The sequence below is a fragment of the Leuresthes tenuis genome, unplaced genomic scaffold (genome assembly GCF_036924035.1).
Source record: "Leuresthes tenuis unplaced genomic scaffold, fLeuTen1.0.hap1 SCAF_11, whole genome shotgun sequence".
NCBI lineage: Eukaryota > Metazoa > Chordata > Actinopteri > Atheriniformes > Atherinopsidae > Leuresthes > Leuresthes tenuis.
The window spans coordinates 15,962,510-15,990,135 of NW_027325365.1; the positions used below are offsets into that span (position 1 = coordinate 15,962,510).

Sequence of the window (27,626 nt, forward strand, 5' to 3'; positions counted from 1 at the left end):
CATCTTACTCATTATCTTTATGTTTAAAAAGACATCTTTATAAAAGGCTTAAAGAAATTTTGTGTAGTCAGTCGACTGTTGTAGCACCATGGACAGCGACACAAAGGTGCTGCTGTAACTCACAGAACCACATCTACTTTTAAAAAAAAGACACGAGACGATGACTGTTTAAATTCACCAAAGTTGACATTAAAGAACGGCTGTCTGATAACTGTTTGTTCAAGAGTTAAGTATCATTACATATTAACTTATATGCCAAAATATGATGAATGATTTCGTAAACATTAAGATAGTATGGAGATAAAAGATGGAGTTTGGCAAATCTTACACATTACAAGACACTTATAAGGAATCCTTCCCCTTTGACAAAAATATAACTAAGATGAAGCAATTCATGTGTGAATAAGGAAACACCAGAGCAGCAACTAAGAATAAATAAAAACAATAATGTGTTGTTTTAAGTTATGCAAAGTAAGATGCTATCCGTGGTTCTGAAAAATGTTACGCGTAACACAAACAATCTCTGCCAATCCGATTAGAAAGACAAAAATAAATAACAAGAAAAAAACGCAAAGCTACACCATTTAACTCACCTCTAAAGGAGAGTCTGGTTCATCCAGGATGTTCTTCTCATTGTGTATCCGCTGCATCGTTGCTGTAGAACTGGGGTCCATTATCAGCACGTTCTGACTACCAACTGTGCCGAACTTACAGTCACTCTTTCTGGAGTCAGTCGTCCTGCACACCTCGTAATTGTACACATGAGGGAGAGTCCCTGTTCCCAAAGTGTCTGAGTAACGTGGTGGATAATATGGAATCACAGGGAGGCTGGAGTGATACAAGATGCGAGACTGTCTCCATCTGTAGATTTTCACTGATATAATAACCACTAAACACGTGATGAAGAGGAAGGAAACTACAGCCAGAGCCAACACTAAGTAAAAAGTCAGGTTGTCATTGTACTCCTTGTCGTGTGTAAAGTCAGTGAACTCCGACAGCACTTCAGGGAAGCTGTCCGCCACCGCCACGTTAACAATGACTGTAGCTGAACGAGAGGGCTGCCCGTTGTCCTCCACTATAACAGTCAGTCTTTGTTTCACTGCATCTTTATCAGTGACTTGGCGGATAGTTCTTATTTCTCCATTCTGTAAGCCCACTTCAAACAGCGCCCTGTCTGTGGCTTTCTGCAGTTTATAGGAGAGCCAGGCATTCTGTCCAGAGTCCACATCAACAGCCACCACTTTAGTGACCAGATAGCCCACATCTGCTGAACGAGGCACCATTTCAGCCACCACTGAGCCACTAGTCTGGACTGGGTAAAGAACCTGAGGGGGGTTATCGTTCTGGTCCTGGATCAGTATTTTCACACTCACATTGCTGCTGAGTGGAGGAGAGCCTCCATCCTGAGCTTTGATTATAAGGTTGAGTTCTTTAAGTTGTTCATAATCAAATGAACGAACTGCATGTAAAACACCAGTTTCAGTGTTTACAGACACATAGTTCGACACTGGGTTCCCACCAATGTGCGTGTGTTCCAAAAAATATGATATTCTTGCATTTTGATTACAATCAGAATCTTTTGCTCTCACATTTGTGATCAACATTCCAGGTGAATTGTTCTCTTCTATGTAGACAGAATATGAGTTTTGATCAAACAATGGGTCATTGTCATTTATGTCAGACATCTTCAATTGTAATGTGACAGAGCTAGAAAGAGGTGGAGAGCCCGAATCTGCTGCTGTTATTGTAATTTCGTATTCAGGTGTGGTCTCCCTATCGAAATGCTGATCTGACACCAAATTATAGTAGCTTGTTAATGATGACTGGATCCTGAATGGAAGCGTTTTATCTATAGTACATTTTATTTGTCCATTTTTTTCAGAATCAGCGTCTTTGACATTTATAACAGCTATTGTCGCTCCAAGAGGTGCATCCTCTGATACAGTGTTGGTAAATGACATGATATTAATAACTGGAACATTGTCATTGACATCACTAATATCAATTATTACTTTACTTGTCCCAGTCAAACCTCCTCTATCTCTTGCCTCTAATCTAAGCTCGTATTTCTTCTCTTTTTCATAGTCAACAAGTCCACCAACAGATATGACACCTGTGTTTTCCTCGATATTAAATATATCAACTGTGCTACCTTTTATTTTTGAAAAGCTGAAAATGACTTCCCCGTTGCTGCCAATATCCGCATCAGTGGCGTTAACTCTTGTAACGTAAGTGCCTTTTGGCGCATTTTCCACAACTACAGCCCTGTAAACTGACTGGTTGAACACTGGTGCATTGTCGTTTGCGTCCAGAATAGCTACGTTTATATTAACTGTTCCAGATCTCCGTGGGCTTCCGCCGTCTTCACCTATTACCTTCAGAGGGAGGCTAGGGTTTTCCTCTCTGTCTAGTGGCCTCTGGAGAACCAATTCAGCGTATTTATTGCCGTCCGGATTCGTATGTTGTTTCAAAATGAAGTAATTATTCGGAGATAGAATGTAATTTTGTAATGCGTTTAGTCCAACATCAGGATCAACCGCGCTTTCAATTGGAAATTTGGCTCCTATTGTCGCGGATTCACTCATTTCAAAATGGATGTCTTTATTAGGAAAGAAAGGAGCATGGTCATTAATATCTACAATCTCGACAGTGACACGATGTAGTTCGATTGGATTCTCTAAAATTATTTCGAAGCTGCGGCTGCACGGTGTCACGTCTCCACAAAGCTGTTCTCGGTCAAGTCTCTCATTCACGACGAGAGTCCCTTTGTCCGTACTTAGCTCTGTGTATTGGATGTTTTCTCCACTCACTATACGAGCACGGCCCGAACGAAGCCTTCTCAGATCCAGACCGAGATCTTGGGATATATTTCCAATAACAGAACCCCTTTTCATTTCTTCTGGGATGGAATAGCGTATCTGACCAGCAATTCGATCGGTAAGTGAAACAAACAAAATAAGATATGTTAATTTCCTTCGCACTACTGAGGCCATTCGCCATCTTACATTTCCATGGTACAATTCGACTCGGCTTTCCATGTCGCAGTCAAATTTCGGCAAATGATGTGCCTTCATTTGAAGAAAATAAACAGGCGTTTAGTCCACCGTAAAATGCCCTGCGCAAGAAAACAACTTGGTCCTTCTATATTACAAAGAAAGCCTGCTTAAAAAAGAATCCCGTCATTCGGCAGAGAGCCTTGTCACCACTGTAAAGACAAAGTAAGTCTGAGGGAGGGAGAGCCTAACTGTTAATACAAATCTGGTTTTCCTGACCAATAGCGTCACTTAGAGTCCAAAACCTGAACTTTCACCACCAATTACAGGCGCAGTATTTAGCATGTGTGAAAAGGGATCTATAATTACCAGCTGTTACAATTTATTTCTGTTGAAAAGACGACGTCGGATGAACAATACATGGACATCAGAAAACGTAACAAAAACAGCTTTACGTAGCAACATATCTTGGGCTTTTACCAATTCTGAATTTATTCTAGAGAGCAACATTTGACTAATTTTGTATGAAGTGATATCCCTGAGAAAACAAGAAGCAATAATAGAGAGAAAGAAAATAAAAAAAGTATAGCAGATGTAAAAAAAAATTGAACATAATTTAAATTTCAATTCTCTTATGGCCCGGGAACCCCTCGGGATCCCCGAGGAGGAGCTCGAGAGTGTAGCTGGGGAGATGATTGTCTGGGTCTCTTTCCTGGACCTGTTGTCCCCGCGACTCGATATCGGATAAGAGGACGAAAACGGGCGGATGGATGTATAGAATATTAACGAAGCCATATATATCAACAAATCATGAGTCGATTAGTCGAGAACGGATCATTTAAGCATGAACAGCAAGGAGTAGGAAACTAATAGGATTGTGGACTCAGAAAAAGAGCATCAAGCAAAAACTGCTTAGTTATCGGTCCACTTTGAAACAAATCACTAGCTCAAAACAACATATGACTCAAGAAAGAACATTAGTAATGAAGAATAAAATGCAAAGAAAATGGTTTAAATTCAAGTTGAGAAAATCAATAAGAATATAAAAATATTTCCTATCACATCAAACAATGGTGCTTTCTTTCATACTGAAAGAGAAGCTTCCAAACACTGAATGTTGCTCTTTACGGAAAAAACAAAAAACAAATTCATAACGCTTAAAAATTTAACTCACTTCTAGAGGAGAGTCTGGTTCATCCAGGATGTTCTTCTCACTATGTATCCGCTGCATCGTTGCTGTAGAACTGGGGTCCATTATCAGCACGTTCTGACTACCAACTGTGCCGAACTTACAGTCACTCTTTCTGGAGTCAGTCGTCCTGCACACTTCGTAATTGTACACGTGAGGGAGAGTCCCTGTCCCCAAAGTGTCTGAGTAACGTGGTGGATAATATGGAATCACAGGGAGGCTGGAGTGATACAGGATGCGAGACTGTCTCCATCTGTAGATTTTCACTGATATAATAACCACTAAACACGTGATGAAGAGGAAGGAAACTACAGCCAGAGCCAACACCAAGTAAAAAGTCAGGTTGTCATTGTACTCCTTGTCGTGTGTAAAGTCAGTGAACTCCGACAGCACTTCAGGGAAGCTGTCCGCCACAGCCACGTTAACAATGACTGTAGCTGAACGAGAGGGCTGCCCGTTGTCCTCCACTATAACAGTCAGTCTTTGTTTCACAGCATCTTTATCAGTGACTTGACGGATAGTTCTTATTTCTCCATTCTGTAAGCCCACTTCAAACAGCGCCCTGTCTGTGGCTTTCTGCAGTTTATAGGAGAGCCAGGCATTCTGTCCAGAGTCCACATCAACAGCCACCACTTTAGTGACCAGATAGCCCACATCTGCTGAATGAGGCACCATTTCAGCCACCACAGAGCCACCAGTCTGGACTGGGTACAGAACCTGAGGGGGGTTATCGTTCTGGTCCTGGATCAGTATTTTCACAGTCACATTGCTACTGAATGGAGGAGAGCCTCCATCCTGAGCTTTGATAATGAAAAGTAGCTGCTTAATTTGTTCATAATCCATTGAGCGTACCACGTGAACGACTCCACTTTCTGCATTTACAGAAACATAGTCAGAAAGTGGGGATCCAGCGATATTTGAGTCCTCAAGAATATAAGAAATGTGGGCGTTTTGATTTTCATCAGAATCCTTAGCCCTTACTGTGAGAACAGAAACACCTGCAGCGTTATTTTCCAAGATAAAAGCGTTATAAACACTTTGTGGAAACACCGGAGCATTATCATTGATATCAGATATCTTTAACTGAAAGGTTCTTCTAGCTGAAAGAGGAGGCATCCCAGCGTCTGTTGCGACAACAGTTATGTTATATTCTGAAGCTCTTTCACGATCTAATGCAGAATCAGTAACCAAAGAATAGTAATTTCTTAGATTCGATTTGATCTTGAAAGGCGCATTTTGTTCTATTCTACAAGTAACTTGTCCGTTATCACCTGAGTCGAGGTCTTTCACATTAATAATACCAATAGTTGTTCCAGGGGGAGAGTCCTCTGACACTGGACTAGTGAATGACATTACGCTTATGAGAGGGACGTTGTCATTCACATCAATCACTTCAATAATCACTTTACTTGAATCAGTTAAACCTCCTTGATCTTTTGCATCAATTCTAAGTTCATACTTTTTGTCTTTTTCATAGTCAATTGGACCTACAATCGAAATGACACCACTCCCTTCATCAATCTTAAACGAATCACAAAGAGCACTGTTGAGATCTGAAAAATAATACGTTACAATACTGTTTGACTCGATATCTGCGTCACTAGCATTGACTGTGGCAACTTTAGTTCCTCTCGGTGAGTTTTCTAAGATTGTCACTTTGTACACAGACTGATTAAATACAGGTGCATTATCATTTACATCAAGAACTGTGATATCTATATTTACTGTACCAGATCTCTGAGGAGTTCCACCGTCCACAGCTATTAACTTTAAAGACAGATTGGGGTTTGCCTCTCTGTCTAATGGCTTCTGAAGCACCATCTCGGCGTATTTCTTTCCATCTGCATTTGAGTGTTGTTTAAGAACAAAATGATCATTCTCAGTTAAAAAGTATTCCCTGAGTCCGTTGATATCCACATCTGAGTCTTCGGCACTGCTAAGTGAGAAACGAGCGCCAGTATTCGCTGATTCACTGATTTCAAACTTGATAACATTTCTTTTGAACGTTGGTGAATGATCATTTATATCTGTTATTTCAATCGTAATTTGATGAAGCTCCATCGGATTTTCTAATATCATTTCAAAACTGAAACTACAGGGCGTTGAGTCACCGCAAAGCTGCTCCCGGTCGATTCTTTCTTTCACCACTAAAATCCCTTTGTCTGCCTTCAGCTCAATGTACTGGATGTTCTCCCCGGTCACGATACGGGCCCGACCAGAAAGGAGTCTTTTCAGATCCACGCCAAGGTCCTGTGCAACATTTCCGATATAGGAGCCTTTTTTCATCTCTTCTGGTATCGAATATCTGATATGTCCGGTGGCAAAACGACAAATACAGAAAAGGAAAAAAAGAAGCAGCCAACTCTGTCCGCAGCCAAAACGCCATTTCACGCACTGAGAGCAGCGTCGCAATCCACATGCCATTACGAAGGAAAAACGGAAAAAAAAGAGGTCCACTATGATCCAAACACGAAACCTATGATAAAAATTAAACTGAACATGCCACTAAATATAAATGGTGCTGCCTTCCAAGTTTTGTCGTATAAATCTGAATGGAGATGTCTGTATTTAGCTTTCAAGACATATACTGTAAAGTATAACCTATTCCCTTAATGGGCAAGGCGCAAAGTGAAGGCGAGGTGTGGGAGGGTTTTAGGCAATACTTTGGACTGACCAATAGCGTCCCTTACAGTCCAGAATCAGTAGTACCATGTAAATTCACAGTCGTCCGGGAAACTAATTGATATATTGTATTTTGAATATTCATAAGAAAGTACAAATATAACCACATCATATTTAACAGAAAAATAAATTTGAAAACAAAATAATCCACTCCTGACTTAAGCTAAAGGCTGGTATGATAAGTACATCCAAAAATATGCGTTCGGCCACAACATTTGACCTCTAACTCAAACAAGTTAAAATATGCAGTTTATGGACTGCTGAGGAAAACAAGTGGATTTAAAAAATAATGCCAAGACACGGATGATACAGGTTAGTACTGAATGGCAGTCCTGGCGGTAGGATTTTAATTAAAAATAGAATATTAAATGACGTATATATTTGTCTTTCCTTTCAGTGTTAATTTATAGACATTAAATCACTCCATATAAGTTGTGATGTTACAAGAATAAAAGTCACCGACAACTTAGAAAATGTACTTTTACAAATTAAGCATACTTTGACAAAAAATAAAAGTTTAATACCATTTTCTTCAAGTTTTAATATGTGCATTTATCTTATCAAGTAAGGGATGGTCAAATGCTTTCCATTGGCCTAAAATTGGCTATAACTGTCAATTCAGCAGAATACACAAGAAAAACCACCTGCACAACGTTGGAACTTAACAATTTGACTCACCTCAAGAGGTGAGTCTGGTTCATCCAGGATGTTCTTCTCACTCTGTATCCGCTGCATTGTCCCTGTAGAACTGGGGTCCATTATCAGCACGTTCTGACTACCAACGGTGCCGAACTTATAGTCACTCTTTCTGGAGTCAGTCGTCCTGCACACCTCGTAATTGTACACGTGAGGGAGAGTCCCTGTCCCCAAAGTGTCTGAGTAACGTGGTGGATAATATGGAATCACAGGGAGGCTGGAATGATACAGGATGCGAGACTGTCTCCATCTGTAGATTTTCACTGATATAATAACCACTAAACATGTGATGAAGAGGAAGGAAACTACAGCCAGAGCCAACACTAAGTAAAAAGTCAGGTTGTCATTGTACTCCTTGTCGAGTGTAAAGTCAGTGAACTCCGACAGCACTTCAGGGAAGCTGTCCGCCACCGCCACGTTAACAATGACTGTAGCTGAACGAGAGGGCTGCCCGTTGTCCTCCACTATAACAGTCAGTCTTTGTTTCACAGCATCTTTATCAGTGACTTGACGGATAGTTCTTATTTCTCCATTCTGTAAGCCCACTTCAAACAGCGCCCTGTCTGTGGCTTTCTGCAGTTTATAGGAGAGCCAGGCATTCTGTCCAGAGTCCACATCAACAGCCACCACTTTAGTGACCAGATAGCCCACATCTGCTGAACGAGGCACCATTTCAGCCACCACTGAGCCACCAGTCTGGACTGGGTACAGAACCTGAGGGGGATTGTCGTTCTGGTCCTGGATCAGTATTTTCACAGTCACATTGCTGCTGAGTGGAGGAGAGCCTCCATCCTGAGCTTTGATTATAAGGTTGAGTTCTTTAAGTTGTTCATAATCAAAAGAGCGCACGGCAGAAATAATTCCACTTTCAGAGTTTAAAGATACATAAGTAGAAACTGGACCTCCACTGACCCGTGTGTCCTCTAAAAGATATGAGATTCTGGCGTTTTGATTCCAATCAGAGTCCTGAGCACTAACACGAAATATGGAAAATCCAGGTGAATTATTCTCCATGATAGAGGCAGAATAGGTGTTTTTAACAAATAATGGAGCATTGTCATTGATGTCAGAGATTTTAATATGTAATTGTCTTGTACTAGATAGAGGAGGAGACCCAAAATCAGTGGCCATTATTGTTACATTATATTCTGATACGGATTCTCTATCAAAGTTCTGATCTGAGACCAAATTATAATAGTTTGATAGAGAGGACTCAATTTTAAAAGGAAATTTCACATCAACATAACATTTTATTTGCCCATTTCTATCAAAATCTGCATCCTTTACATTGAAAACAGCTATAGTTGTACCAGGAGGGGCATCCTCTGGCACTGGGCTTGAAAACGACATGACATTTATAACTGGTGCATTATCATTGACATCAATGACCTCAACTATAACTTTACTGGTCCCAATTAAACCCCCCTGGTCCTTTGCCTCTACTCTAATATCATACTTTCTTTCTTTTTCAAAATTTATCAGTCCAGACACAAAAATTGTGCCAGTGATTTCATCAATAGTGAATATATCTGCTGCACTTCCTTTTATGTTAGACAAACTGTAACTAATCAGTCCGTTTGAACCACTGTCAGAATCCGTGGCATTTACAGTAATAACAGTTGTACCTTTCATGACATTTTCCAGTACAGACGTTTTGTACACTGACTGGTTAAAAATTGGAATATTGTCGTTGGCATCTAGAATAATTATATTTATATCTACTGAACCAGACCTCTGGGGTTTCCCTCCGTCAACTGCAATTAACTTTAAAGACAAACGAGGACGTTCTTCTCTGTCTAAAGGTTTCTGGAGCACCATTTCAACATGTTTGCTTCCGTCTGGATTCGCATGTTGCTTCAAAATAAAATTCTCGTTTGGTGATAAAATGTAACCTTGCAACGCGTTTTGACCTACATCTAAATCATCCGCGCTCTGCAACGGAAATTTTACTCCAACTGCAGCTGATTCGCTAATTTCAAAACTGATTGCTTTTTCATTATTTTGAAAAATGGGAGCGTGGTCGTTTATGTCCAAAACCTCAACAGTTATTCTGTGAAGATCAATTGGGTTTTCTAAAATCACCTCAAAGCTAAAGCTGCACGGCGTTACGTCTCCACAAAGCTGCTCTCTGTCTATTCGCTCATTCACTACTAAAACCCCTTTGTCTGCCATGAGCTCTGTGTAGTGAACGTCCTCTCCGGTCACGATACGGGCCCGCCCAGAGCGGAGTCTTTGCAGGTCCAAGCCAAGATCTTGCGCTACATTACCGATGACAGAACCTCTCTTCATCTCTTCTGGAATAGAGTAGCGAATCTGGCAGTCTACCATGAAAACTATATGAAGCAGCAACACAAGGAATCGTATTTGCGACTGTAGTCCACACGATAGTCGCCATCTTAAAGATATGTTGATGAGACGTCTCACAATCGCCATTACAAAAATAAATTGAAGGAAATTAGTGTAATTTGTTCATCTGTATGTAAAACAAATCCTGGTATATCCGTTTCTTGTTGAGATATAAAAAATTAAACGTCCTCAATCTTGAAAAAGCAAGTCTGTGACACCGCACTGGCTGCAACCTCGACAAAACACAGAGAACATTCTGCAGAGTCGGCTATGCTCGGTCTGGGGATGGACCGAATGACGACGAAAGAGAAAAAATATATTTTGCTGTCCAACAGCGTCCCTTAGAGTCTCAAAGGTGGAAATAATAAAAAGCTTATATGATATCATTCATAGCGTGAATCAAAATCAATACATTTCTACTTTGAAATCTCTTACGAATGACTTCCTGTGTATCCGTTTATTTATCGATTAAAGTTCTTAACATGTTGCAATAATAGTCATTTCGCTAATATGACAAGAACAACAACATATCACAAATTTCACACCTGTTTCCCTGTGATTTGACCAGGATTTACACCAAAATTAGTAAGTTACTACATACAACAGGAAGATTTATTTAATTAGACTGACGGATTAAGCGGGCATATAAATGGATGGATGGATTGTTGCTCATAATATTGGCTCATAAAGATTAAGCGAAAAACCTGAGAAAAACACTATAAAAATGTTCACATGCAAAACGTCTATGTAAAAATTTATTTTTGACTTGCATTGTGAAAGGGGGAATGGCGCTATTGAATACTGTAGAAATAAGGAATGTGGTGACACTGATAATCAAATCAGTGAATCAAAATCTAACAAGTGAAAGTGATAATACACAATAAAGAAATAGACAAAAAGAGTCAAATTTCAGCTGACCTCTAAAGGAGAGTCTGGTTCATCGAGGATGTTCTTCTCACTCTGTATCCGCTGCATCGTTCCTGTAGAACTGGGGTCCATTATCAGCACGTTCTGACTACCAACTGTGCCGAACTTACAGTCACTCTTTCTGGAGTCAGTCGTCCTGCACACCTCGTAATTGTACACGTGAGGGAGTGTCCCTGTCCCCAAAGTGTCTGAGTAACGTGGTGGATAATATGGAATCACAGGGAGGCTGGAGTGATACAGGATGCGAGACTGTCTCCATCTGTAGATTTTCACTGATATAATAACCACTAAACACGTGATGAAGAGGAAGGAAACTACAGCCAGAGCCAACACTAAGTAAAAAGTCAGGTTGTCATTGTACTCCTTGTCGAGTGTAAAGTCAGTGAACTCCGACAGCACTTCAGGGAAGCTGTCCGCCACCGCCACGTTAACAATGACTGTAGCTGAACGAGAGGGCTGCCCGTTGTCCTCCACTATAACAGTCAGTCTTTGTTTCACTGCATCTTTATCAGTGACTTGGCGGATAGTTCTTATTTCTCCATTCTGTAAGCCCACTTCAAACAACGCCCTGTCTGTGGCTTTCTGCAGTTTATAGGAGAGCCAGGCATTCTGTCCAGAGTCCACATCAACAGCCACCACTTTAGTGACCAGATAGCCCACATCTGCTGAACGAGGCACCATTTCAGCCACCACAGAGCCACCAGTCTGGACTGGGTACAAAACCTGAGGGGGATTGTCGTTCTGGTCCTGGATCAGTATTTTCACAGTCACATTGCTACTGAGTGGAGGAGAGCCTCCGTCCTGCGCTTTGACAATGAACATCAACTCTTTGATCTGCTCGTAGTCAAAAGAGCGAACTGCACGAATGACGCCGTTTTCTGCATTCACGGAAACATACTCAGATATTGGAGACCCACTAATCTCACATTCCTCCAAAATGTAGGAAACACGGGCGTTCTGGTTTTCATCGGGGTCTTTTGCTTTAATAGGTAATACAGAGAGACCAGGAGAGTTATTTTCTGTTATTAAAGCACTATAAATAGTTCGTGGAAAAACTGGAGCGTTATCATTAACATCTGAAACCTTTAAATTGAATGTTCTTTTTGTTGAGAGGGGAGGAGATCCTGCGTCTGAGGCAATAACGGTGATGTTAAACTCTGAAATAATTTCACGGTCCAATGCAGCATCAGTTATCAATGCATAATAATTTCTGACATTTGATTTAATTTTGAAAGGAACATTACCTTCTATTCTGCACCTTACTTGTCCATTTTCACCCGAGTCAAGATCTTTAACATTAATTATGCCAACTGTGGTACCAATATGGGAGTCTTCTGATACGGGACTAGTGAAAGACATTACGTTAATGACCGGAGCATTATCATTTATATCTATGACTTCTATTTCTACCTTACTTGAGTCCGTCAGTCCTCCCTGATCCTTAGCTTCAACCCGAAACTCAATTTTTCTGTCTTTTTCAAAATCAATTTCTTTCGTCACATATATTCTTCCTGTAGCTTCATCCATGTCAAACAAATCTGATATCCCTGCTTTTGATTTTGAAAAGTAGTATGTTACTTGTCCATTTGAACCACTGTCTATGTCACTTGCATTCACAGTGACAACGTAAGTGCCTTTTGGCGCATTCTCAAACACTGTCACCTTATAGATGGTTTGATTAAACACAGGAGCATTATCATTAGCATCCAGAATGTTTATATCTATATTTACTGTACCAGATTTCTGTGGGTTGCCACCGTCCACGGCCAACAGTTTCAGAGACAGGCGTGGCTGTTGCTCTCTGTCTAAATGTTTTTGAATAACCATTTCAGCATATTTACTTCCGTCAGCATTAACATGTTGTTTCAAAACAAAATTATCATTCGGAGTTAAAATGTAGTTCTGTAGTCCGTTTTGTCCAACATCAGCATCGTCCGCACTCTCTAAAACAAAACGGGAGCCGAGCGCCGCAGATTCGCTGATTTCAAATGCCAAATGACTGTTTTCAAAAGTGGGAGCGTTGTCGTTAACATCCAGCACTTCTATCGTTACAGGGTGCAACTCCATCGGCTTTTCCAATAAAATCTCAAAAGTAAAGCTACACGGTGTAACCTCACCACAGAGCTGCTCCCTGTCTATTCTCTCGTTGACAACTAATGTCCCTTTGTCTGTCTTTAGTTGGGTGTACTGGATATTTTCTCCAGTCACGATTCGGGCCCGACCAGAACGCAGCCTTGTTAAATCCAAACCTAGATCTTGTGCGACGTTACCAACAAGGGATCCTGTCTTCAGTTCCTCTGGGATTGAGTACCGGATCTGTGCCCCCACTTGATAAAGAAAAAGAAACTGAAAAAGGAACAGCTTCACAACGCCTTGTATTCGCCATCTTCTCCTTCTGTCTCGGCGTTGTTCGTTAAATTCCATGTAAAAACAATTCGTTCGTCCAAACCGAGAAACTAACTGGATCTTTCAATTCAGCGAAGAAGAGGTATATATCCCAGCTTAATTTGTATTGGTATTATAAGTCTAAAGCTCATATATTTCGTTGAGAAGCAGCACAATTGAAACGCACATCTTCTGCTGACGTAACATGCAGTGATGAGGGAGGGAACAGGTCTGACACAAAATGCACAACATAATTGATTTACCAGGGAACAGCGTCTCTTAGAGGCAAAAATAAGGAACTTATGTGACCAAATATCTAACAGTATTAATTAGGTGCTTTAATGATGTTCTTAAAAGTGACAGCATACTTGCCAAGAAAACGTTAAATTAAACACAGGGGTCACTTTCAGATATGTCGTTTTGAGAAATGAATAACAAATAACAAAGTCAAGACCGATGTGTAGGATATTTTTCTATTGAATGCTTGTTCACAAAACAAAAGCAATTAGAAAGAAAACAGAATTATACATTTTAAAATAAATTATAGGTAAATAATAGACCCACTTTTGCAGAAGGAAAAGACTAAAACTTTGAGGGATAAGTTGTGAGCAAAAAGAACACTTATTATCATTAATATATTAAGAATTAAGTTTAAAATTTTAATAGCTTTAAGAAAGGTCTTTCTAAAGTAGACCTCAAAACATTAAAAGAAAACAGTGAAAAGCAACTCGGGGTAAATCAGTACTTCAGAACCATGGACAGCGAATAAGCGACAGAGCTGACAATCTCACTCTGACATCATCCTGACATCCCTGCAGAGCAATGTTTGTTTGTTTTTTACATAACCATTGCAGAAGCTACAACATAAGCTATGGCTATCATTATTAATATTTATTCATGCTCATTAATGTAGTAACCTATAAAACTCACTGATTAGCCTATTTAAATGATGGAAAGCACATGCAATGCATTTTCAACGTGTAAGATGCATCTGTGTTCTTTTGGCATAATGTTTGAAAGCCATTGCTACACCTCCTAAGTGTTTTGCTGATAGAGCAACTGTCTATCCATGGTACCATGTCATAGTGGAATATCAAAGAAAGAGGAAATACTAATTTTAAAAAAAGAGTAAGATTATGTGCAGCAAAAGAGTTAAACAAACATGTGTACAGTATAAGTATACATAGAAAGCAAATTAGCCTAACTAACCTCTAGAGGAGAGTCTGGTTCATCCAGGATGTTCTTCTCACTCTGTATCCGCTGCATCGTTCCTGTAGAACTCGGGTCCATTATCAGCACGTTCTGACTACCAACTGTGCCGAACTTACAGTCACTCTTTCTGGAGTCAGTCGTCCTGCACACCTCATAATTGTACACGTGAGGGAGAGTCCCTGTCCCCAAAGTGTCTGAGTAACGTGGCGGATAATATGGAATCACAGGGAGGCTGGAGTGATACAGGATGCGAGACTGTCTCCATCTGTAGATTTTCACTGATATAATAACCACTAAACACGTGATGAAGAGGAAGGAAACTACAGCCAGAGCCAACACTAAGTAAAAAGTCAGGTTGTCATTGTACTCCTTGTCGTGTGTAAAGTCAGTGAACTCCGACAGCACTTCAGGGAAGCTGTCCGCCACCGCCACGTTAACAATGACTGTAGCTGAACGAGAGGGCTGCCCGTTGTCCTCCACTATAACAGTCAGTCTTTGTTTCACAGCATCTTTATCAGTGACTTGGCGGATAGTTCTTATTTCTCCATTCTGTAAGCCCACTTCAAACAGCGCCCTGTCTGTGGTTTTCTGCAGTTTATAGGAGAGCCAGGCATTCTGTCCAGAGTCCACATCAACAGCCACCACTTTAGTGACCAGATAGCCCACATCTGCTGAACGAGGCACCATTTCAGCCACCACAGAGCCACCAGTCTGGACTGGGTACAGAACCTGAGGCGGGTTATCGTTCTGGTCCTGAACACGTACAATAACTGTTGTGTTACTGCTTTGTGGTGGCGAGCCTCCATCCTGCGCTTTAACTTGTATTATGTACTCTTTTACTTGTTCATAGTCAAGTGAACGCAAAGACTGAATTACTCCACTTTCTGTCTTAACTGAGAAATATGAAGAGATTGGATTTCCATTAACTTCCTTGTCAATAAGAAAATATGAAACACGTGCATTCTGACCCTGATCTCGATCCGATGCCTGAATTTGCATCAGAGCGACACCTGGGGAATTGTTTTCCATCACCTGAGTGTTGTAAACAGTTTGGCTAAAAGCTGGTGCGTTGTCATTAATATCAGTAACTTGTAAAACAATCACCTTTACGCTTGATAAGGCAGGGAAGCCCTCATCAGTGGCAATTACAGTGATATTGTATTTCGAAAACTTCTCACGGTCGAGCATTTGCTCCGTAACGAGGGTAAAATAATTTCTGAGGGAAGATTTGATTTTAAACGGGACATTTTCATCTATAGTCAAATGCACCTGTCCATTTTTCCCTGCGTCTTTATCTTGGACACTTATCAAACCCACAACTGTGCCAGGAGGAGAATCTTCGGAAATTTTTCCCGAATATGAGGCCATTGTGATTACTGGGCTGTTGTCATTCACATCTGCTATCTCGATTATAAATTTGCTTACACCAACCACTCCCCATGGATCTTTTGCCTGAAGGTTTATTTCATAACTCGGAGAAACCTCGTAATCGAGCTCACCGGTGAGTTTTATCTCCCCAGTGTAAGAATTTATTTCAAAGGGACAAGAGGAATCATCTTCCAAGTGGGTGAAGGAATAAGTTACGTTACCATTGTATCCTTGGTCCGCATCTACAGCACTGACTCTGGCGATAACTGTGCCTCCCAAAATATTTTCAAAAACGGTTGCTTTATACAAGGTCTGCGTGAAAACGGGCGCGTTGTCATTTGCGTCCAGAACTGAAACATGAATCTTTGCTGTTCCGGACTTCTGCGGTTCTCCACCATCAACAGCTGTCAATATAAGCGTGTGCCGACTTTGTTTCTCGCGGTCCAAACCACTCTGAAGCATCAATTCGGCATATTTACTTCCATCTGATCGCGTATGCTGTTTGAGAACAAAATGATCATTTGCCTTTAAAGAGTAACTCTGCAGTGAGTTTATTCCCACATCGGGATCAGATGCGCCATCAAGCAAGAATACAGTCCCAGTGGGCGTTGATTCACTAATTTCTAAATTAATTTCTTTTTTGGGAAAAGCTGGAGCATGATCATTTATATCTTGTATTTCAATTGTAATAGAAAACAATTCGAGTGGATCTTCAAGGACAATTTCTAGACTAAAGCTGCACGGAGATTTCTTGGCGCATAGCTTTTCTCTGTCAATTCTTTCATTGACAACGATGTGCCCTTTGTTCTGATTCAGCGTGACATATTGGTTTTCATCATCTATAACTAGCCGAGCCAGACCAGACACCAACCTTTTCACATCTAAGCCCAAGTCTTTTGCAACGTCTCCGACAAAAAGTCCTTTCCTCATCTCCTCCGGTATAGAATAGCGAATTTGTCCACTGACCGCAGCAACAAGGCAGAAAAGCAAAATGGAGATTTTCCAATCCAGCGGGGTGTCCCTGCTCCTCAGATAACCCATTTCAAAACAGTACAGTTGTCTTTTCAAGGAGGGAAGTCCTCTTAATATTCACCATATACTCTTTAAAATAGGTATTTAGTCTAAAAAAATCCACTATTTCGTCTAGTGCCTCATAGATATATGTGCACAACCCTCGCATTTTTCTTGTAAAGAGGGTGGCGTCTTAGTTTTTTGTGATAAGACCAACGTTACACAATTAGTCTGCTTAGGCAACAGTACCACCAACAGTCAGTGTGTGGAACAACGTCCTCACTCTGCTCCACTTCTCTGACGTATATAGTCAAATGTATAAGAGAAGATGCAAAGACTGATATTACCATATAAATACAAATTATAACTTTTTTTCATTACACAGTTATGCAGTACATTTGTCACTATGATATCAGCCCACCTCAAATCAATTCGATTAGCAATGTATTACACAAGGAGGAAGCCACACAGATGACCATTAAGTGTCTTCTAAATTATAACAAACAATTGTACCAAATGTTTATTTGATAAGATTTATTTGATAAGACATACTAATTGTGGACCTACATGTAAACAGAGTAAAGAAACATTTGGGTTCCTGTCTGCAAATAGATGGATGGATATAAAAACAGAGACAGTCTCACAGATAAATAGATAATCTACTCCCCCCATTCGATCTAACTGATGAGTCTAGTGACCTACATTTCAGCAGTGGAACCAACATCTAAAGCACCACTACACACATCCACATGCATGAATGATTGCTGCTCATTTTCACTGCAGTATATTTCCTCTCTATGCAGCATACGCATCTATAGTTGTTTTTCAATGGGTCATGGAATTGTCTTGCATCGTTCCGCTGTTCACACACGTATTCATATGTTACTGCAAAGAGATATAGTCTGTGCATCATGAATTTGCATCATGAATCTGCATTATTTAGGCTGCACAGAGGCAGCCAGGAATACTAATAATCATGTGGTATGAAGCCTGGGGAAGAACCACACTGCACAGACTAATAAGAGCAGTGCAGTTGCCTTTGTTACAAGACTCAAGAATCTTGACATGACTTTTATGGTTATAGTTGGGCTCAAGTTATAAACACTCATATGCAAAATGTTACATGGCTGATGTCAATACAATTTTCGGTGAGGTGAAAATATAGATAGAGAAAAACGGGGATAGAGTTTGTGTGCTGTTTGTGGTTACTGAATATGGTAACTGTAATGGCTAAAAGTATTGTGTTAGAATTGAAGAGCAAGGGAAACGGAAATTATCTTACCTGTTAGATCCAAAAAATGAAAGTTCCATCCACGGTGAGCACAGAGGGTAAAGACAAAAACAAAACAAAGTTAGTATCAATCCTGAAAAACAAGATGAATCATCTTATTTAATTTTTGCATCACATTCGTATAAAGACAAATCAAATTATGAAATCAGTAATTTCTCATGTGAAATACATGCTGGGATGGTCTGTAACTGCACCAAACATCAACAAAGCCTTAGATGTAATAAATACAGTATGTATCCAAGTTATAAAAGTTCATCAGGTGCATAAAGCAGTTCTTTTTTTTTCTTGCAGCAAAGGGCCACCGGGCCAGGACTGGAACCGGGGCTGGCTGCTCAGAGGATTTGTTCAGTGTTATCAGATCATTGCCATTGCCAAAGTAATGTATTAGGCACAAACTTTCTCTGGTCTTTAAACATGTCATTGCCCTAAACTGCACCTATCTTACCAGCACTCAGTTAATTATATTGGTTATCAGCTTAAACAAATGTTCAACTTAATAACCAAATAAGTATTGAATGTAATAATATTTCTTTGGAATCTCAAGAGGCAAGGCAACGAGTGCATAGTGAAAAACATTGTCTTAAAAAGAAGTTAAGTTGAAAGCACTTTCAATGAATGTTTCAGTGGTTATTTTATCCATCTAATTAATACTCCTGTAAATAAAACAAGGGAAAACATCCGAAACACTGGAAAGTATGTGGCACTTGCATTAATTAAATGTATTTAAAAAGAAAAAACAAAACATCTGGGCTGTTAAGCTGGTGTGCAGTCTCTAGCACTGCCAACCGCAGTACTTAGAGCAGTGCTGTTGTGACCTAGATAGCAATAAACAAAAATGAAGCAAAGCTTTCACTTGTTATCCTACCATGGCTTAAATTAAGAGCACAAATGGGCCTGGAGCTACAGAAACAGGAACACACATGTATACAGAAGGGAGATTTTCGTAACAAAACCCATCTGCTTTACAACCATGACACAGTCACAGTGAATTGAGGGAATATGCGTATGCAGACATTTTACATGTCTCTAACCAATATGACAGTCTCTAACCAATAACCTGATGAGTTCTGACCTGTGGTCAATTATTTTTCACAATTAAATTACAATATGTTGTTTTCTTTTGTTAATATAAGCTTAAAAGTGACAAGCTTTTGTAACCCTGCTGTTGACGCTTGCATGAGTATATCATTAAGACATCTGTTACGCAGCCTGATTAACTAAGATGATGACCAAACCATCTTTCTTTTTTAAAATGTCTTACTTTTTAGCTGTAACAGTGTTGTGTCAACCACTGACTCAGGTAAATTAACTGTATACAGCACTTTTCTAGTCAAGTTGACAACTCAAAGAGCTTTTATATGACAAACCACATTCACCAATTTGCACACACACATGTACACACTCATACAGCACTTATTAGTCTATACAGTGTTAAAGGCTACACGGTGCTTTTTCATTGATCACACACATACATTCACAATCACCAATCAGCCTAATATGTTTGTCTTTGGACTGGGAAATCAGGACCCTTTGGACCAGTGCTAACCATCACACCACAGAGCAAGTATTTCATACCATATCTGAAGATTTGAAATTACCTCTTTTGTCAAGTATTACAAATATTCAACACTACAACCTCAGATGCAACATCTTTCACATTTGGAAATATTATGAATGCCTTAGAAAAACATTTATAGTTTATTATTATTTCACATTCAACCACAATAATTCAGAATAAATGCAAAATAATCACAAAAAAATTATACAGAGTGCATATTTATTTTCCAATTTCTGCATTTGACCTGTAATTAAATCTAAATGTACTTTTAAAGAGGGCAATGCTGCTTTGGCTGCATTCTACACGAGACATACTCATTTACTAAGATTAAATATAAATTGTCTATTGTTAGGTGTGTTTTGACATTTCGAATTCACCCTATCTCTGCCTCAAGTTTCAACATTTCACATGTCATCTGCCAAAAAGAGAAAAGACATGTGAAATGCTCCCCATTTTTGTAAGGAGTGCATTTAAGTGACATAAAAGGAAATAAAAAATAAAAATCTTTACAATGTTATTATGTTTACGGGTTTAAAATTCATGGGCTGGATTCATGGCATAAATTTAAAAGCTTTTATCTCAGCTTTTATCTCAGCTTAACAAACATAAAATCACCAAAACTTGGCTTAGGTTACATGCTTTATTTATATCCATAGGTAGATTAATTTTGCAGCAAGATAGATAACATCCAAACGACAACATGAAATCTGCGAAAACATTTTAAAATTCCCAACTAATGATAGAAAGGTTAAAACTATAAAAAGTATTAAATGAAATAGCAAACCTGTTCATACACAAAATTATAGAGGCAGATTTACCAGTCACAGTTAAATACTAACAGCTTATTTCTGCAACTAAATCATGCTCAGGAGATACTGTAAAGAACAGAGAAGTCAGACATGTCAACAATGCTCCTTGAGTGCATGATACATAAACTGGGCCAACACAAATTACAAGATTATATAATCCTCCAAAACAAAAAAATGTTTCAGTTTTTGAATGAGAGACATACTAATTCTGATACTGATAATAAACTAAATCAGTTTATACTACTTATTCTGGCAGAGTAGAAGAATGAAAACAGACAGCACAATGAATATATATATTACTACATGGTGCAAATATTTGCAGTCTTACAAAAAGTTACATGCGAAATATATGTAGACAGGCAATTTATGGTAAGTCAAAAATTCCTTTCTAATAGCTTACTATGGCTGAAAATATGCCAAATATGGCACTATTTACAAGGTTAACATTGCCATTTGTATTCAGGCCAGGTCGTGGAGAGATGAGGATGACGCCATTTGAAGAAAACTATTAATATATTTATACATTCCTACTTCAGTAATGGAATAAAATGGGATTTCAAACACAGGCATGTACAATATATCTATTCTTATTATAGAAGCATGAGTGAAACCAACATAGTTCAAACAAAATTGTCAGAAAGTGTAGAACAAACTCATTAGATTTTTTTCTTTCTTTTACAACAGATGTTATGACTGTGACTCATTTGACGACATAACAAGGATGTGGTGGACCTGCCATCACCTTCAGAGTGGCTCTGTCAGTACTGAGGCGCCTCAGTGTGTTTTTTTGATAGGCTGCACTTCTTTTCTTAAGTGTGTCAGTGTCTGTATTTGATCCAAAACGAAAGTCACCTCTCCACGAGCCAGTGGTCAAGAAAGGGTCATATCTATCATCTTTCAGCAAAGTCCCACAATGGCTAAAATCTGTAAAACCAGAGGGACAGTATGTTGTGGGGAAAACGGGTAGACTAGCTGTGGTTGAACGATAAACATAACCATGCCGGCAATGTTTAAAATAACAGACCCCACTGATTAATAGGATGAAAAGAAAGGAGACGGTCGACAGAGCGATAATTAGATAAAGCGTTAAATTATCTCTGTCCTGTGACTCATCTTTAAACTCAAAAAGTTCGCTTAAAATAGGCAGCCCGTCACCAAGCATTATACTGACTGTGGCTGTGGCCGAGAGAGATTCACGCCCGTTATCAGTTACCAAAACGATAAGAGTTTGTTTAGGTTCATCGTTCTCCATAAATGTTCGCAGAGTTCTGATTTCTCCTGTATGCAGATCTGCCATAAACAGGTTGGTCTGCGTAGCTTTAATTATTCTGTAGGAAAGCCAGGCGTTATGACCAGAGTCGGCGTCGACAGCAACTACCTTAGTAACTAGGTAACCTCTGGGAGCTTCAATTGGCACCATATCCTCGGCAATATACCCGGAAGTCTGGACAGGATATAGGATAACAGGTACGTTGTCATTTTCATCCTTTATAAAAACATTTATAGTACAGGTAGTGGAACGTGGAGGCTTACCTCCATCTCGAGCTGTCATCTTAATTTTGAAGTGAACTGACTGTTCGTAATCAAACTGGCGCGACGTAAAAAGCTCCCCTGTATCTGAGTTGATTGTGAGGAAAGACGGCAATTCTAAGTTTGTGTCATTAGATATGTGATATAATATCTTTGCATTAGATCCGTCATCAATGTCCTGTGCTGTGACTTTGATTACAAACGTGCCAACTGGCTGGTTCTCCAAAATGTTAGCATTGTACTCCGTATGGGTAAAAGTCGGTGGGCTATCATTGACATCATTAACTACGATTGATATAATTTGTACACTAGAGAGTTGAGGAGAGCCTGCGTCAGTGGCAGCAATTGTAATGTTATACTCACGTTGGATTTCTCTATCTAGAATTCCATCAGTAACTAACATGTAATAGTTTTTTACTTCTGATACTAATTTAAATGGAACATTGTCTGAGATTGAACACGTGACTCGTCCACTGCTGCTGGTGTCCAGGTCATAGATATTAATCAGCGCAACCATAGTTCCTGGTTTTGAGTCCTCAGCCACGTTAGCAGAGGCTGACTTTATTTCTATCACAGGTCTATTATCGTTCACATCAACGACATCAATTATAAGTTTACAGTGAGATGTTTGACCACCACCGTCTTTAGCCTGAACATCCAGCTCGTGCGAGCTGGCCTCTTCATAGTCAATAACACCTGCCACCCGAACTTCTCCACTCTGAGCGTTGATTTCAATAACTCCCCCCATCTTGTCTGACAGGTGACTGAAAGAGTATGTTATCTCTCCATAGACACCTTCGTCAAAGTCTGTAGCATTAAGGGTTGTTATGATAGTCCCTATGGGTGAGTTCTCTGGCACAGAGGTTTTGTAAACTCGTTGACTAAAAACTGGGACATTGTCATTGGCATCCAAAACGCTGATGTAGATAGAGGCAGTTCCTGATCTGACTGGATTCCCCCCGTCAAGTCCACTGATTTTCAGCACATGTTCAGCTTTTGCTTCTCGGTCCAGGGGCTTTTTAAGAACTAGCTCTGGATAAGAATTGCCATTTATTTGCGTGCTCATTTCAAGAGAAAAATGATCATTCTGGCTCAATTTATATTCCTGTACAGAGTTCGTGCCCAGATCGGGGTCATACGCGCTCTCTAATGGAAAGCGTCTCCCCAGAACTGTAGATTCCACTAAATCTAATTTTATCTCTCGTGCAGCAAACACTGGACTATTGTCGTTTATATCCGCAATGTCCAAAACTAAGCTGAATGCTTGAAGTGGATCCTCAAGTAGAAGCTGAAACTGTCGGATGCAAACGGAAACTTGCGCACACAGTTCCTCCCGGTCTATCCGTTGGCTGATCAAAAGATTGCCCGAAGAGGTGTGCAGTTCACAAAGCTGACTGGTTCCTTCGGCAACAATCCGGGCTCGACGACCATCAAGCCCCGCCACTTCCAGCCCTAAATCCCGCGCAAGATTCCCGATAACTGAGCCCCTCTGCATCTCCTCTGGAAGAATATATCGGACTTCTCCAAATGATGGACCCAAAATCCGAGTAAATAATAGAAAATGCACCAAACACTTTAAGTCTAATCGCTGGTCTCTTATCAAACATGGTCTGAGAAACAAATGTAATCTCGACATTATAGCGAAATTGTTAAACTAATAAATACGCAGCAGCAAACGAACAGTTCCCTGCTTTCACTTGCTGAGTTAATCATGCTCTATTAGGGATGCTGTCAGCTTGAATTCCTCTCTCTCTATTCCCATTTCACCACTACTTTCTCTCTCTGACTCACTCGCTCACACAGACACACAGCCTCTCCTCTTCTCTTTATCATACTCACTGGCACAAATGCGCACGCATGCACAGCTCTCAGCTCTAACCCATTTCTCTAGTTCCACTGACACAGAAAGGGGTGAGACAAGAGCATCCATGACTCAGGCTTTATAGAAGAGCGTCACCAAGAGACTAGGAGCATTATTGCAACATTCTTATTTTTTTTTCTTTTCGAATACATATAATTTTGAACAACGTGACTAAATAAGTTAGGCCAATAACAATTTTGTTATGAGACTACATATTAGATAAGAAAAGTAACAAACATATTTTTCTTATCCAAGTCTGGCCAGTCTCCATCAAATTTCATGTGATCTCATCTCACTTTCATACAATCAAGAAATGCAAATATTGTAAAAAGGATTATTAAGTTTAATTTAATTTATTTCCTCTTGCTAAACAGAGCACACAAGACCGAAACATGGAAATGGGTGTTGTGTATTGCATTGTTAGAAAAAGACAAGTAAAAAAAAGTATGTTTCAACATTTCCTATGAACACGCTCTTCTTTCTCGTTTGTTTTTTTCTAATCCAACACAGTGCCACAACTTTAAATTTATGGAAGTCACTTGAGCTCTCATCAAAAAAGGCGCCTGCAACCCCATCTTTGAGAAGAGGCACGTTCAAAATGAAAAGATTGAAGTAAATACAGAAATAACATAGATGAGTAATGAAGAATAAAACTGTAAATCAAAGCATATCCGGTGGGGGGTTTGAAATATATGAATAGACAGTAGATTAAAAAACTTAAGTCAATGGAACTAGCTGTGTTCAGAACCAAGGACAGCGATGCAAGTCAGAGGAGTCAGTCATTCCTCAGTTAAAGCAGAAAGTACTCAGAAGAACAAAAAGAAAAGGTTACACATATGTGTGTGAAGAGGGGTGTGTAGTAGAAATTATACAAGACGTTTCAAACCGATTGTATAAATTAAATGAGACACGTGCCTACCTCAGGAGATCCACTAAAGTCACTGAACACTTCAGCAAAGTCTGATGGACTTTTCTTCAGAGTCTGGTCAGCGGGCAGCGTGTTGTCATTGTAAGATGATACAAACTTAAAGTCACTGGTTCTGGATCCTGTTGTCAGGTAGGCGTCATAATTGTAAGTGCTGCGTAAAGTTCCTGTGCCGTCAACATCTGCGTAATTAGGAGGGAGATAAGCGCTGGGGATGGCAACTGCTCCATCAAACAACAGTCTGGGCTTTCTCCTGCGACAAAACCTCACACCCAGGATAATGATGATGAAGGTCAGAAAGAAGGTGGACACAGACACCAGCGCGATGATCAGGTAAGAGGTCAGTTTGGAGTTCTTCTCATCATAAGAAATATCCTTCAGTTCTGGCACCTCAGCCAAGTTATCAGAAATAAGTAAATACATGGCACAGGTGGCAGACAGAGAGGGCTGTCCGTTATCTTTCACTGACACAATAAGGTTCTGTTTCATGCTGTCAGATTCAGAAATGTCCCGCTGTGTCCTGATCTCTCCGCTGTGGAGACCAATACTGAAAAGTCCCGGATCAGTGGATTTGACTATATGATAGGACAGCCAGGCGTTCTGTCCGGAGTCCGTGTCCACCGCTATAACTTTGGACACCAGAGAGCCTCCGTGTGCAGCTTTGGGGACCAGCTCGGTCATGAAGGAGCTGCCCTCAGGGGCGGGGTACAGTATCTGAGGAGAGTTGTCATTCACATCCGATATGAACACACTGACGCTCACGTTGCTGCTGAGAGGAGGAGAACCGTTGTCTCTGGCCATCACGTGGACTTTAAAACTCCTGAACTGTTCGTAATCAAACGACCTCACAGCGTGGATCACCCCCGTGTCTCCGTTAACAGACAGATAGGAGGACACCGGGGCACCGTTCACCTCACCAGGTAACAGAGAATAAATCACTGTACCGTTCTGTCTCCAGTCGGGGTCTCGAGCAGTAATGGAACATAAAGTGGAGCCAGGTTTGTTATTTTCACTCACATATGCGCTGTAGGACTGTTCCTCAAACACAGGTGGGTTGTCATTGATGTCAGCTACAGATAAATTAACAGTTTTAGAGGAGGACAGAGGTGGAGAGCCCTCATCAGTGGCAGTGATTGTAATGTTGTAATCAGACACTAGTTCACGGTCCAGCTGTCCTGTGGTTATCAAAGAATAATAGTTTTTGATAGATGGAACCAACTTAAAAGGGACGTTTTGCTGAATGGAGCAGCGAACCTGTCGGTTCTTCTCAGAGTCTCTGTCCTGCACATTAATGATGCCAACCTCTGTACCAGGTGGTGTGTTTTCTGGTATGGGGTTGGTCAGAGATTTCAGGCTGACCACAGGAGCGTTGTCATTCACATCAGTGATAGAAATGATAACCTTAGCATAAGACGAGAGACCCAACCCATCCTTTGCTTTAACGCGTATTTCATATGATGTTGTAGTTTCAAAGTCAACAGCACAAATAACTCTTATTTCGCCTATTTTACGGTCAATACTAAATATCTTCTTCACATCTTCGTTAACATGTCCGAAGTCATAAGTCACATCTCCATTGATTCCCTCATCTGCATCAGCTGCGCTCACTGTAACCACCACAGTATCTAAATGAGAGTTTTCTGGCAGACTGGCTTTATAAACGGCCTGACTGAACACTGGGGCGTTATCATTAGCATCCAGCACAGTGACGTGGATGACTACTGTACCTGATCTCTGAGGAGATCCTCCATCTAGAGCTGTCAGGAACAAATTAATTTCGTGTTGTTTCTCACGGTCAAGCTCTTTGTCAAGAACAAGCTCTATCGTGTTTCCATTAACAGCCAGAATGAAATGTTCGTTCTTTTTAAGGCTGTACAATTGAACTGAATTCTGTCCTACATCCGCATCGTGCGCCTCCTCTATCACAAAACGAGCTCCCCTCACTGCCGACTCCCGGATTTCTATTTTGATCAGTTCTTCGTTAAATTGTGGGGAGTTGTCATTAATATCTTGAATTTGAAGGTTGACACGATGGAGCTCGAGAGGATTCTCCAGCACAAGCTCGTGTTTTAGGATGCACGAAGCTTTTTCGCCACAAAGCCCCTCACGGTCAATCCTTCCGGCCACAACCAGCTCCCCGTTATTCAGGTTTATGTCACAGAAGCGTTTATCAGTCCCATCGGTGTCAATGCGGGCTCTTCTGGTGGACAGCGCACGCGTTTGCAACCCAAGATCCTTGGCAACATTTCCAATCACTGATCCTCTTTTCATCTCCTCTGAGAAAGAATAGCTCATGTCTCCATATGCGACGTGTGACCAAAAAAAGAAGAAGTAAATCACACACGTCTGAAAAAAGATGATTTTCGAATCCATAATTAACCATGAAATAGCAGCAGGTTAATGAAATTATGGCGTTAACAACATAACACGGACATGAACTGCAAACCCGGGGTGGTTATCCGAATTTCGACGAAAGAGCACAACAACTCGTATCATACAGCACTGGCTAGAAGATTCAATACATCTAAAGGCTGGTGTACAGCGCCACCGCGAGTTAAATTCCACATAACACCAACAGCAGGAAACTGTAAGAAATTTTAAATGTACCCACTAATCGTATTTCAACATCTAAGCATTGTTTACATCTGTAATTATCTGCAAATTCAAAACGGATCACATGGTTTTAAACGTTGCATAAAACACTGATATTTAATTTAAGGCATTACATTTGTTATTTATTGTAAACAGCCTGCATTTTCCTCATGAATGTCACTGTATGATTTTTTTTTTCTCATTTACAAGCTGTTGAGATCTGTTGAAGACTTCTTTCTTCACTGGATGAT

The 27,626-nt window shown here is 40.2% G+C and overlaps 7 protein-coding genes across 27 annotated transcripts in view; all 7 read right to left on the reverse strand.

The window, feature by feature from the left end:
• The window catches only part of LOC140318082 (protocadherin gamma-C5-like), a 259,247-nt gene that overhangs the window by 132,523 nt on the left and 99,098 nt on the right, over nucleotides 1–27,626 (reverse strand). Inside the window, exon 1 of one of the 21 annotated variants that reach the window (XM_072395734.1) lies at nucleotides 24,778–27,248. The exons of 19 other annotated variants lie outside the window; for them this stretch is intronic. In XM_072395734.1, the coding sequence (XP_072251835.1) occupies nucleotides 24,778–27,156 (2,379 nt within the window). In that variant the 5' untranslated portion in view covers nucleotides 27,157–27,248. Of the gene's footprint in view, nucleotides 1–24,777; nucleotides 27,249–27,626 lie in introns of those variants that run through there. One more of the 21 variants, XM_072395749.1, reaches the window with a different exon arrangement.
• Nucleotides 480–3,037, reverse strand: LOC140318525 (protocadherin gamma-A7-like). Its single transcript, XM_072396353.1, has 3 exons — nucleotides 2,650–3,037; nucleotides 594–1,362; nucleotides 480–491 (listed from the first exon to the last, which is right to left on the reverse strand). The coding sequence occupies exons 1-3, from the start codon at nucleotides 2,991–2,993 to the stop codon at nucleotides 480–482; spliced, it is 1,125 nt and encodes a 374-aa protein (XP_072252454.1). The 5' UTR covers nucleotides 2,994–3,037.
• On the reverse strand, nucleotides 3,610–6,753 carry LOC140318527 (protocadherin gamma-A7-like). The gene is made up of 3 exons (XM_072396354.1): nucleotides 6,231–6,753; nucleotides 4,168–4,943; nucleotides 3,610–3,711 (listed from the first exon to the last, which is right to left on the reverse strand). The coding sequence occupies exons 1-3, from the start codon at nucleotides 6,604–6,606 to the stop codon at nucleotides 3,610–3,612; spliced, it is 1,254 nt and encodes a 417-aa protein (XP_072252455.1). The 5' UTR covers nucleotides 6,607–6,753.
• Nucleotides 7,469–10,157, reverse strand: LOC140318528 (protocadherin gamma-A7-like). The gene is made up of 3 exons (XM_072396355.1): nucleotides 9,605–10,157; nucleotides 7,543–8,311; nucleotides 7,469–7,474 (listed from the first exon to the last, which is right to left on the reverse strand). Exons 1-3 carry the CDS (start codon nucleotides 9,991–9,993, stop codon nucleotides 7,469–7,471), a joined length of 1,164 nt encoding a protein of 387 aa, XP_072252456.1. The 5' UTR covers nucleotides 9,994–10,157.
• LOC140318529 (protocadherin gamma-A7-like) lies at nucleotides 10,816–13,410 on the reverse strand. Its single transcript, XM_072396356.1, has 2 exons — nucleotides 12,865–13,410; nucleotides 10,816–11,580 (listed from the first exon to the last, which is right to left on the reverse strand). Exons 1-2 carry the CDS (start codon nucleotides 13,255–13,257, stop codon nucleotides 10,816–10,818), a joined length of 1,158 nt encoding a protein of 385 aa, XP_072252457.1. The 5' UTR covers nucleotides 13,258–13,410.
• On the reverse strand, nucleotides 14,419–16,936 carry LOC140318530 (protocadherin gamma-A10-like). The gene has a single exon (XM_072396357.1). It carries the CDS (start codon nucleotides 16,837–16,839, stop codon nucleotides 14,419–14,421), a length of 2,421 nt encoding a protein of 806 aa, XP_072252458.1. The 5' UTR covers nucleotides 16,840–16,936.
• LOC140318613 (protocadherin gamma-A4) lies at nucleotides 19,905–23,893 on the reverse strand. Its single transcript, XM_072396428.1, has one exon. The coding sequence runs from the start codon at nucleotides 23,631–23,633 to the stop codon at nucleotides 21,168–21,170; it is 2,466 nt and encodes an 821-aa protein (XP_072252529.1). The 5' UTR covers nucleotides 23,634–23,893; the 3' UTR covers nucleotides 19,905–21,167.